The sequence below is a fragment of the Stegostoma tigrinum genome, chromosome 19 (assembly GCF_030684315.1).
Source record: "Stegostoma tigrinum isolate sSteTig4 chromosome 19, sSteTig4.hap1, whole genome shotgun sequence".
Classification (NCBI taxonomy): domain Eukaryota; kingdom Metazoa; phylum Chordata; class Chondrichthyes; order Orectolobiformes; family Stegostomatidae; genus Stegostoma; species Stegostoma tigrinum.
Window position 1 is genome coordinate 32,702,518 of NC_081372.1, and position 12,711 is coordinate 32,715,228.

Here is a 12,711-nt window from a genome sequence, read left to right on the forward strand (position 1 = left end):
GACATTTTATCATTATTTCTTAGACCTATTGACTTAGAAAACTTTTCTATTACATCACAGTCTTCATTTTTGTGTTGATGTCCTCACTCATCAACACAGAGCACATTCAAATCAACAAACACATTCACGTAAGTTAAAACTATCCTCTCTAGCAATCTCACTGTGTTAAGTCTAAATCCAGATAGAGCGGTCAAGCTTATCCTGAGGTGTTACAGCCAGCAAGGAACTGCTCAAACGTCCAAGCAATAACAACATTTGAATTATTATACGCATTTATTGCAATAAATGTTTCAGCTTGGTGGCCTGTCCAAGTTTACTTGGTAAATTGTTGAAGCAACATTGTCAATTTATATGTGTTTACACAACTGTCTCAAGAGATCAGAGATAAAAGACCAGGAAATCCCAGATTGAATCTTCATTCCACAAGAAGTGTGCTCTCAACCAGGGCAGTGACAACATTATTTCTAGCTTGATTATAGTACTCATCATGGTCAAATGATCTGATGACCACCGAATTGTTTCATATATTTGTAATGGCTCTCTGTCAAGGTGCAAATAGTGCTTGTGCAACTGTCCTTCAGTATGACTTCATGCTTCTGGGCTAAGATCATTGGTCCTAAAACAAATCTTTGAGGAAATCAATATTTGAGACTTCAATAAAGAGTCATTATTCTGCGTATAAATAGAATACTTCCTTGCACTTAAGATATAAATTAAACAACCACCTTTCAGGTAAGCATCTTGCATCATTAATTTACTGCTTATCTAAAAATGGTTCTTTACTTTTGAAAAGATTGGCATGTTACTGATACTGGTGTAAATGGAGCCAAGAGAAAGGCTTGTGGGAATTCACACTTCAGTGGAAGTCAATCACCACGGATTTTCTTTCTTTCAAGTTATCTCTAATGTAAACATACTGAAACCACTCTGATCAACTGATACTAAAAATTAAGTCAAATGCCTTTTATCTTCTAATCCTCATTCCTATGCCAGTGCTTAATAGTTGCTTTTTTAAACCAATTTGCATACAGTTAAATTATAATAAGTATCAAGTGTCTGTTTGACACACAGCTTGTACAGTATGTGGCATCAGTGAAGTTTCTGCATGGTCACTTCCCAAAACACATCTCAAGATTGCAGCAAGCTAAATGTAAATTTGCCAGATTTGTTAAATGCTGCAAATTTGGCAAATTTGTTACAGGCTTTCTTACATCTGCACTTTATGATCAGGTCACAGCAGTACTAAAAGGACCCATCAAAGTCTGCTCAAACTATATTTCAAGAAATTCATAGGACTATAACAGATAAATTGTGGGATGTGAAATCCAAGGAAATCAACAAGCTACCATCAGTGGAGGCATGTACATTAGTGTCAGTGAACAAAATTACAACTCAGAACATAAGATATTGATCTACTAGTTATTTGTTACATACTGCTAAAATATCTAGCTGCTAGTTAATATATTGCGCAAAGTCAGGCTATGTCTTAAGTAATAATTGTTGTGAGGGAGCAGAGACTAAGCACAACTAATTTTTTTCATTGGTTAAACATGTAGTTTTCCTAAAGAGCATAAAGCACAGCTTTTATGTAGTTTTATGAAAATAATTACATTGAGATATTGACAAATCCTATAGGTTTGAGAGACAACAAACACTCTCAACGCAGGATTGGCTTTGAGGTGCTACAGGATTCAAGGACCCTTAGTTAAGAGATAAGAGTAGGATTGTATTTCCCTGGCTATTCAGAGCAAAACAGTTAAGAAATTTTGCCATGTGGGACAGATTTTGTATAATCTGTATATTGTAAAGTTCCTTTCCCTGTCCTAGAACAGTCAAGTTGAAATCAAGCTTCATTCTCAAAAAGGTATTAACATTGTTCCCTTACCACAAATTTATAATTGTGCTTTTCTAAGATCTATTGTCATAACTTAAGGGGGGAATGGAATGTGCAAACTCCAAAGCATCTCTGCAAGCAGAAATCAAAACATCAGAGTTTCTCCACACACACTCAAAACAAAACTAAAAAATTGTACAATGAGGAAATATTGAAAATTGTCATTTTTGTCTCAAAATTCTCTGCACCTTTCAATTACCAACATTCTCACAATAAGCAAATAATGTTATTGTGCTTCTGGCACATCACAACTGTAATTCAAAATTATAGATTTCTTGGTTGAACAGTTACTAATTAAAAGCACTGAAACCATTACATTTTCATGATATTTAAAAACTTCATTTTACACTGTACCGTGTCCAACAATATATTTACCTCAAATATTTACTGTTTTAAGACAGTAGTGTCCCATAGCATTGGCATGCATAACAATTTGAAGTCCCTGAAATGGTTTTAAGTGGGTATTTTAAAGACATTTTAGAAACAAAGCAGACATTCCTTTAAGACAAACAGAAGTAAAAAAACAAACTATAGAAATACACAAGGAGTCAGGAAATTATACAAGCTACACATCACCGATGTTGGGGTCATCTAATAAGTTCAAAAATAGCTCCAAAAATTAATGTTTTCTTTGACTACAACAGGTGATACATTTACAGAGGCTCAATTTACAGACTTATGAGTAGAAATGCATACTGATTTTTTTGTTATGTAGTATCTTCTTGTAGCTGATCCTCTGAACGACAGATTTGAAATACAAAGCCGATGCGTAGGAAGAACTTGCGTAACACTGCTCGCAGTTCAGGGATGAGGTCAAATTGTACAATTTCACACAAGTATGGATAGTATGCTGATGCATGGATCTTAAACTTCAAAGAAAACAAAATCAAACGTCAAAGGCCGGGACTGTAGGAATAACTTATTTTTTAACAAATGTAACACATTAAAATTTGCAGCCTATGATCAACTGTTCTAGCTGCTCAGTCTAGCGGTCATTCACAATGATATTCTTACAAATTAGGTGGCTGTAAAATTTACGGATCAATATTGGTATCTATTCAACACTGGTACCGTATTCAACATATCACTTCAAAATCAGAACACCGAAGGGCACTTTTGCCAATGTAGTTACTCATTTTTGGTTTCAATTGGTTTTATCCTTCAGATGCTCTAATTATTTTTCTGCAGGTGTCAATATCTGTGGCTGTCAACTTATTATCAATAACTAAGCTATTGCTTGAAGGAATGTTAACAAGTGTAGCATTTGACATTGTACTCAACCAGTTTGAATCTGATTTAAAAGTTTTATTGTATACTGATTTTAGTTAACCAGCAACAATGCAATTGAAGAAAATAAACAGATGGATGGGATCTCCATCTGTTGTCCAGTAGGGGCGGCATGGTGGCTCAGTGGTTAGCACTGCAGCCTCAGCGCCAAGGACCCAGGTTCAATTTCCAGCCTCGGCAACTGCCCGTGTGGAGTTTTCACATTCTCCCCGTGTCTGTGTGGGTTTCCTCCGGGTGCTCCGGTTTCCTCGCACAATCCAAAGATGTGCAGGTTAGGTGGATTAACGATGCTAAATTGCCCGGAGTGTTCAGGGGTGTGTGGGTTGTCGGGGAATGGGTCTGGGTGGGATGCTTCAAGGGGCGGTGTGGACTTGTTGGGCCGAAGGGTCGTTTCCAAATTGTAGGCAATCTAATCTAATCTAATTCAGATCAAAAATGTGTGTACTCTGAAAGGGTAACAGGTTCAGATATGGTTCTGACACAACCATGCATCAATATCACTTTTAAGATTAACCACGGGGGCTTACCCCAAAATTGAATTCTTGAACAGGAAGAATAGGGACATAAAACCCGCTGGACAAATGGATGGCAAGAAACAGCAACAGAAAAATCAACTTGAACAGTGCTTCATAGAAGTTTGCTCTTTGCAAATAAAAGAAACTAACAATTCGGAATCATATAAATGAAACACAAGGCTATATGGTTCATCCTGCTTGTGTTGGCTGTCTCATTTCTTTTCTTGCTACTCACCTTCAATATTAGCATTTTTGATTCATTGCAGAGTTAATCATACTTTTACTTTAAGAATAGCTCCTTACATACGTGCACAGCAGCCGTATCAGAGATTTCAGATCACTCAGAACTGGTATCAAAGCCACACGGTTTCAGAATGATGCCCTCTACTCCCATATCTTCTAAGTAATTATGTTTATTAAAATCTGAAACGGTCATGTAAATGAATGTAGACCTCATAACCACATGGTGACAGTCAGTGGCCCTATTGTCAGACTGTGAAGCAAGTGGTAACAATCACCTCAAGCAAAGCTCATCAGTGGTGCAGCAATGCAGATGAAGGAGACCAATCCAAACGCAAAAGTGAGGAAATACCTCAGGTGAAGTTCAGTGGCAACAGACTGCAGCAAGCATCAGGACTTTAAAAGGTTTGTCCCGAACCCAAGAGGGAACCGCTTGCATAAAGGCAGTTAAAGCATTGGAGAAAGAACACAGTAGGGAATGCGAGATAATGGGAACTGCAGATGCTGGAGATTCCAAGATAATAAAATGTGAGGCTGGATGAACACAGCAGGCCAAGCAGCATCTCAGGAGCACAAAAGCTGACGTTTCGGGCCTAGACGCTCTGATGAAGGGTCTAGGCCCGAAACGTCAGCTTTTGTGCTCCTGAGATGCTGCTTGGCCTGCTGTGTTCATCCAGCCTCACATTTTATTATCTTACAGTAGGGAATGCAGCAAGATTTCAGCAAAAGCAATTGTCTACAGGTCTAAAACAGTATTAAAACAGTATTAGAGGTTTGCAATGAATGGGGAAAGAAATAAGCAGGTCAAAAATTCGACAACAGTAAACACAAAACAAGATTATGCAGTTGATGTGATTAAGGCATGCCACTGTCGGAAACTCAGCCCAGTCTCAGAGTGATCCATTTGCCAAGACAGACCATGTTATAGCTGCATTGACAGCACAGAAATTAGACAGCCTATAACAGTCTGTGGATGTCACAGCAATAGAGAACATGGAGGGACAGGATAATTCTTCCTGAAGGATAAGTCAGGCCCACTGCACGATTTCCTCTTTGCTTGCATAGGCCTACAAAATGAATTCTAGGTTGTCATATCAGAGTTAAATGACTAAACAATCTAATTTTAAATTGGAACATAGATATATTGATACATCCAGATGCTAGTCGATGGTCAAAATTCACATACCACCTGCCATTCAACATTGAGTTATCTGGAGTTAAAAATCAGTATTAAAACAGCAGACACGTTACACTTAGCACCAATGGAACATAGATTTTAGAAATCCTTAAATGCCATTTATAATCATTATACTTCTTTATTAAATGGAGCTGCAATGTGTAGCTTTAAACATTCTTCAGTTAGCAGACAATGGTGACATTGGAATCGACTCAAGATACCAGGAATCATTTCCAATTACGGGTACTCCAGCCCCAGGTATACAAAGAGAATTAATTTCTCTCAAAAAAGTGGCTCAAAATATTAATAAAGAAAACTCAAAAGGTCATCTGCTACAAGACGGCAATCTCTTTCAGGGACTAAGGGTACAGAAAAGTACAGTTCCCACAGTCCCGGAGGACCATTGTGCTGCTTTATAGTCGTCTGGTGGCAAGTTTAACCCGACGGTCACCATGCCTCAGGCGAGGGAAGAGGTTAAAAAGGACAGCCCATCATGGTAATCTCAGCCAATACGGGAACTGCACCTGTGCTGTTGGTGTCACGCTACATTACAGATCAAACAAGTGAGCCAACTGATACTTGTTGGAATGAAGCTTCAAAATCTTCCTATTAATTTAATAGAAGCAGAAGTCCCCACAAAATGAACTGACCTGACCTGATCGAGGTCTACAAAATCACGAGGGGTATAGACAGGGTGGATAGCAAAAAGCTTCCCCCCACCACCCACCCACCCAAGTGGGGTCTCAATTACTAGGGGTCATGAGTTCAAAGCGAGAGGAGGAAAGTTTAAGGGAGATATGCGTGGAAAGTTCTTTACACACAGAGGATGGTGGGTGCCTGGAATGCATTGCCAGCAGAGGTGGTAGAGGCAGACACGTTAGCATCTTTTAAGATATATTTGGACAGGTACATGGATGGGCAGGGAGCAAATGGACATAGACCGTTAGAAAACAGATGACAGGTTAGACAGAGGATCTTGATCGGCGCAGGCTTGGACAGCCGAAGGGCCTGTTCCTATGCTGTAGGTTTCTTTGTTCTTTGTTTTTGACTCCAATATCTGTTAAGGGGAGTCATCCTTTTGTTGAAGAAGATAACCATAGACTTTACTAAGGACATACAACAGCTGCAGCAGGGTACTAGTTAGTGCAAATAGATGAACTAATTCTTCCCTGTAATAAAGGCCAGCACACCACAGGGAAGTACAAAATACCGACATCCTAAAGGTCAAGTTGCTGTTCACTGCATCTTAATACCCATTAGGTATGACCAGAATCTTGGCAAAGTTCCAGGAAACTCAATTAACAGTAAAAGACCTGACATGGTAATTGTGCTTAACAATCACCCTATAACAGACTGCAGATGCCCCACTCCCAGGTCCAGCAGCTCAAATTGAGACCTCAAGCATTCAGACCTTCTTAACAAAACAGCCCACTAAAATCTGCAATTGAATCCCATCATGAAGCCACAGAAGCACTCAAGTAAATAAGCACATGCACAGAATCAAGACCTTTCAGAACTAGAGTACCTTGGAGAACAAAGAAAATTACAGCACAGGAACAGGCCCTTCGGCTCTCCAAGCCTGCGCCGATCAAGATCCTCTGTTTAACCTGTCATCTATTTTCTAACGGTCTGTGTCCATTTGCTCCCTGCCCATCCATGTACCTGTCCAAATATATCTTAAAAGACACTAACGTGTCTGCATCTACCACCTCCACCGGCAACGTGTTCCAGGCACCCACCACCCTCTGTGTAAAGAGCTTTCCATGCTTATCTCACTTAAACTTTCCTCCTCTCACTTTGAGCTCATGACCCCTAGTAATTGAGTCCCCCATCTGGGGGACAAGTTTTTTGCTATCCACCCTGTTTATACCCCGCATGATTTTGTAGACCTTAATCAGGTCCCCCCTCAATCTCCGTCTTTCTAATGAAAATAATCCTAATCTACTCAACCTCTTTTCATAGCACCCTCCATACCAGGCAACATTCTGGTGAACCACCTCTGCACCCTCTCCAAAGCATCCACATCGTTTTGGTAATGTGGTGGCCAGAACTGTACACAGTACTCCAAGTGCGGCCAAACCAAAGTCCTATACAATTGCAACATGACCTGCCAACTCTTGTACTCAATACCCCGTCCAATGAAGGAAAGCATGCCATGTGCCTTCTTGACCACTCTATTAACCTGCTCTGTCACCTTCAGGGAACAATGGACCTGAACATCCAGATCTCTGTTCATCGATTTTCCCTAGGACTTTTCCATTTACTGTATAGTTTGCCCGGATTGAACTCCATCTGCCATTTATCTGCCCAATTCTCCAATTTATCTATATTCTGCTGTAATCTGACAGTCCCCTTCACTATCTGCTACTCCACCAATCTTAGTGTCAACAGCAAACTTGCTAATCAGACCACCTGTACCTTCCTCCGGATCATTTACATGTATCACAAACAACAGTGATCCCAGCACAGATCCCTGTGGAACACCACTGGTCACAGGTCTCCAATTTGAGAAACTCCCTTCTACTACTACTCTTTCTCCTGTTGCCTAGCTAGTTTTTTATCCATCTAGCTAGCACACCCTGGATCCCATGTGACTTCACTTTCTCCAATGGCCTGCCATGGGGAATCTTATCAAACGCCTTACTGAAGTCCATGTATATGACATCTGCAGCCTTTCCCTCAACAATCAACTTTGTCATGTTCTCAAAGAATTCTATTAAGTTGGTAAGACATGACCTTCCCTGTACAAAACCATGTTGCCTATCACTGATAAGCCCATTTTCTTCCCAATGGGAATAGATCCGATCCCTCAGCATCTTCTCCAGTAGCTTCCCTACCACTGACATCAGGCTCACCGGTCGATAATTACCTGGATTATCCTTGCTGCCCTTCTTAAACAAGGGAACAACATTACTAAGTCTCCAGTCCTCCGGGACCTCACCCGTGCCTAAGCATAAAGATGAGCTTAGAAAGGAACTCAATCAAATTAAAGTTATACAAGAATTGTAGTAGTCCAACTATCTCAGACTCTTGATTAAAAGCCTGTCATGTGTCACAATGCAAGACTGAAAGATCACAAAATTTCCAAAACTCCTGCGCAAATGTGACCAGTGTTCTTAAGCAATTCACACACAGATGCCTCAAAAGGAGGAAGAAGTCTCTCTAATACAGAAATATTGCATACTCAAAAGATCAGTGAAGTATTATTAAAGGAAAACAATGAATGAATGATCTCACATTTGAAAAAGGAAACCTTCAGAACGAGAAATAATTCTTAATTTAAGCTTGCAGGCAAACGTAATGTAGTAGTGAGCCCTCGTGCAAGATAAAAATCACAAAAGTGACAGTGACCTTTTGAAAAAAGGCTTAGAAACATGTTGGCCAACAAACCTATTTTTCATCCAGTCTGCAACTCCATGCAGCAACTTTTAATTGATCATGGTCCAGAGACTACTTCCACATTGATGATGATGATGCACCTATATTCTGATGGAGTTCCACAAATAATAATGTCCACAGAGAAGCTGGTATCCCACTACACACCTGCCCTCACCTTCCTAGACAATGATGAGGGAGCATGTACATGCAAAGAGAGTTGAGAATGCATTGGGAGATGAATGCTTCAAGCAAAGGAGACTTGTGGGGAATAGGTGAGAATAGAGTAAAGAGATAAATGTTAACAGCTAAAAGGGATATCATAAGAGACCTGAGTGGGAGATTGATGTAAAGAGCTAATTACACTTACTTTAAATGAACAGTTCCTTATGCACGTGCTCAGTAGTTGTGCTGTGATGTCAAAAGACATGAAAGTTGAGCCTGTGCCTGTAAGGATCCAAAAGGATATCCTCTCTTAGGATGCCTTGCAAATTCTTACATTTAATAAAGCCTGTTAACGTCCACTGAAATGAATGTGGTTACCAAGAATTATGTTCAAGAATTACAGGTGGTGCTGCTGGACTTCAAAAGACCCCACCCACATTTTGAATGACATATAATTTGTGACTATTCCTTATTTCCCTAGTTTTTTTTTTGAACCGCAGAGAAATTGCAGGTAAAATAACAAGGACTTACTTAACTCTTTCAAGCAGATAAACATTAAACTAAATAAGTTTTATCCATACCTTTTCATCACTAGTTTTGAGAGTCTTTGTGAGGAAAAGCAGTAATAAGTTTGTCCACGCTTCCCGATGACTTTCAGACGTCAGTGTTATGAAGTAGGCAAGGGCCTCGCTGCAAACCCTGGTGAAATACAAAGTTTTCCATGAAGTGACCATTGAAAAACTGACAAATATTAACATTACCCAGGGAAGGTTAAGTCTTCTATAAATTTGTGTAATTCTCTAACCATACATGGTTATAACTACTCACTTGGATTTTATCCTGAAAAACAAACATGATCTCTACCTTGAAGACATTTCTCAGTCCTCAAACAATATTATCCACAGAATAAAATAGGATGAGTCTAGGTTGCACATAAAATGAAAAGTTAAAAAAACTGCAACATTGAGAGGTTGTTCCAAGACAAAAATCCACGAAAGACACGGATGGCATTCAAAAGAAACACACAAGGTAAGAAATATTCTGAACGATCACTTCCTTCTAATATTCAAAAGAAAGCATGTGAAATATATCCTCCTAGCATCTGAAATCAGTTTTTTTGGTATCAGTACATTCACTGGGAAATTAACGAAATGCTTTACAAACCCAACTGGGTCGTCAATGTTCTTTTAGGAAAAGAGATCTGCTGAACTTCAGTTTAGCTTGGAATGGGAGTCCAGTCTAATTCCAATGAGATTTACTCTAAAATGCCCTTTGAAGTAGTCTACCAATCTACTCTTCAGCGAGGGAAAAGAACATCCATCACCACGGACTCAGCAGAACACAGACGAATAACCACCATCCCCTATCCATGAATGATTGTTAAGAAGTTAATTACTTTGATAGCAACAATTTTCAGTCTTTCAGTATTAAGCATCTTTTGGAAATGAGGCTACATGATCTTCTAGGCCATCCAAGAGATCACTTCAAATATTACTTCCTCCGTAGCACCTTCTAGCATAAATTTAACAATATATCACAAGACTCTTCACAAGAGAAAACAAAGTATGATATGAGTCACATGAGGAGATACTGAGTTAGGTAATCAAAAACTTGGTCAAAGAGGTAGTTTTAAAGAATATCTTATAGGACCAAGATGAGAGAGAGAATTGGAGCAGTTTAGGGAGGGAATCAAGGGACTCAGGACCTAGGCAACACACAAAGCCAGAATTACAGCAGCATAGATATATCAGAGAGCTATGAATTTTGGGATCTGAATTTTATAGAGCGCGAAATGTGGGAGATCAGCAGGGAGTCCTTTGGAATATTAAGTACCTATAGCACAAACATATACAGATGACTACAGCCTCAATCCATTTCACACATTTTATGTTTGATAATCAACACATTTCATTATATAGTAAATAATCACCAACTTGAATTAATGAGGAATTAAGATCACAAGTAGGCTCTGTGTAATGTACCCAGACTTTGAAATAAAGAAAGAGAGACAAAGATTCACAAGAAAGGGAATTGATTAAATTCAAAGACAGGTCTAAATGAACAAAAAAAAAACTTGCCCAAAAGTAGAAATGATTAAAGTCCACATGAAGCATCCTGTGCATCAAGTTACCTTCAATATTCATTTATCTGCAGTTTCTGAGAGCAAAATTTAAAACAAAAAGTTTATAAAAATGGAAAAAGGCCCTGAAAGACATCTTCAATGCTAAAAAGGTGCGGGCTATAATGATGACGTTTTCAGCCTGCACTGTATTTTCAAGATTGTAAAGTTTGCACTGCAGGTATGTCAGATGTCATGTTCCACATGGGAAGATATCTCTAATCTGTACTGTGTATTTTGGTGAACAGTATAGAACTGTCAGTTTGTTCATTAGTTCCAGTGAATACAGTACAGGGTATGAGTAAGTCAATTATTTTAAAAAGTGAATTTGAAACAGGTATTAATGATCTAGAAAAGAATGACACCAGCTGAAAAAGTGACACCATTGAATAGACTGAAAAATAGTGCTGTGCTACAATGTTGATCAAGGCGTTAATGTTAAGTAAATACAATTAGGTACATTAACCAGCTTGAAGATAAGAACATCAAAAAACCAGTTTCAGTTAACAGCCCAATTACGGAGAAGCAAGGTACAAATAATTGTATTGATTCTTAAGTTGTCAATGTGAAAGGAAAAGGCTTCATTGCTCTCAGGACTGGGATTGAAAAGCAGTTAAATCAAATCTAGAGGTAGAAGGTAAGAGAAATTTCTCTGGTTTTCTGAGAAAGTGTAAAATGATGGTATTTTGTTGATGAAGGGTCTAGGCCCGAAACGTCAGCTTTTGTGCTCCTGAGATGCTGCTTGGCCTGCTGTGTTCATCCAGCCTCACATTTTATTATCTTGGTATTTTGTTTTGCCATGTGTTTTGTAATTTTGCAAACTATTAAATGTAGATAGTTTATTTTAGTTTACATTACTTACTTAGACATTTAGATAGCTTGGTTTCGTTCATGTCATATTCATTTCTCTTGCGTAACAAACTTCCATTTTCTTGTTCAAACCAAGCCTGTAAACTTTTGTGCTCATGTTTCAGAATATGGGATTGTGTTTAAAGATTAATTCACATGAGGTGAATACCATTACCCATCCTGTTTAAGTAATTAATGATCCCAGGGGAATGATGGCAATTGACCTTTGAATGTCAAAAACACGTTGAACTAAACTCTATTTTTGAGGCATGCATCTATCAGCCAGTCTTGGATGTGGATTCGATATAGCTTAAAGAAAGTCGTGTAGCCACTCTTCTGATTACTGTTGCCATTAAGCAAGGAATAAATAAGTCAAACTAAATTAAAGCATTTTCACAAAGGCAGGTAAAAGCCTAAAGCGATTGCCTTTGGATGTACATAAAATAGTCATCTTAGTATTGTTAATGTGTAAAATACTGAAGAAACTTTTATACTACAACACATACGAGAACACATGCACGAAGGTCATATGCTGCATGATTTACAACAGAGCTCCTCAGTTCTTGCTTAGCTTTTGTTACAAATAAAAAATGCCAGAAATAAGACTGTCATACTTCAATAGTCGTTTCTGAATACAGTCCCAAGAATCCTGCCGATTTTCATCTGTGTACATACGGAAGAGTATACGAAGACAACAGGCAAGACTGCTGGTTTCTTGCTTTAAAAGATTAGGCTTAGATTTGCCCTTAAATCCTGGAACAAGAAGTAATGCACTTCAGAATTCATACTTAGTAGTCAGATACTAAGTAGCCAATTTTAAGTGGTTTACAGAACCCTGTGTAATGACATTTTGCGCCATTTAAGTAGTCAGTTTCCACAACAGCATTGGGTTCTACTAAACTGACTTGCCTTGAATTAGACGTGCGCTAGGCGCAATTGCATTTTTTTTGATGGATCAATCTAAGGGATTGAGGATGGAGAATGGAGGATGGAGGATTGAGAATGACTACAAAATCTCACTACAGAAAAGGTGAGAAATCCAAAGCATTTGCCAACTGTGCAAAATATCATGAATCTGAAATAAAAACAA

At 38.7% G+C, this 12,711-nt stretch overlaps 1 protein-coding gene across 3 annotated transcripts in view; it reads right to left on the reverse strand.

Annotated features, from left to right (window-relative positions):
• Window positions 1-254: 254 nt before the first annotated feature.
• Window positions 255-12,711, reverse strand: part of LOC125461242 (brefeldin A-inhibited guanine nucleotide-exchange protein 2-like) — a 91,536-nt gene continuing 79,079 nt past the window's right edge. For 2 of the 3 annotated variants that reach the window (XM_059652807.1, XM_048549762.2), the window contains exons 37-39: window positions 12,236-12,374; window positions 9,235-9,352; window positions 255-2,763 (exon numbers count right to left, since the gene is read on the reverse strand). In XM_059652807.1, coding sequence (XP_059508790.1) covers window positions 2,602-2,763; window positions 9,235-9,352; window positions 12,236-12,374 — 419 coding nt within the window. In that variant the 3' untranslated portion in view covers window positions 255-2,601. Of the gene's footprint in view, window positions 2,764-8,858; window positions 8,936-9,234; window positions 9,353-12,235; window positions 12,375-12,711 lie in introns of all 3 variants that reach the window. The other variant, XM_048549763.2, reaches the window with a different exon arrangement.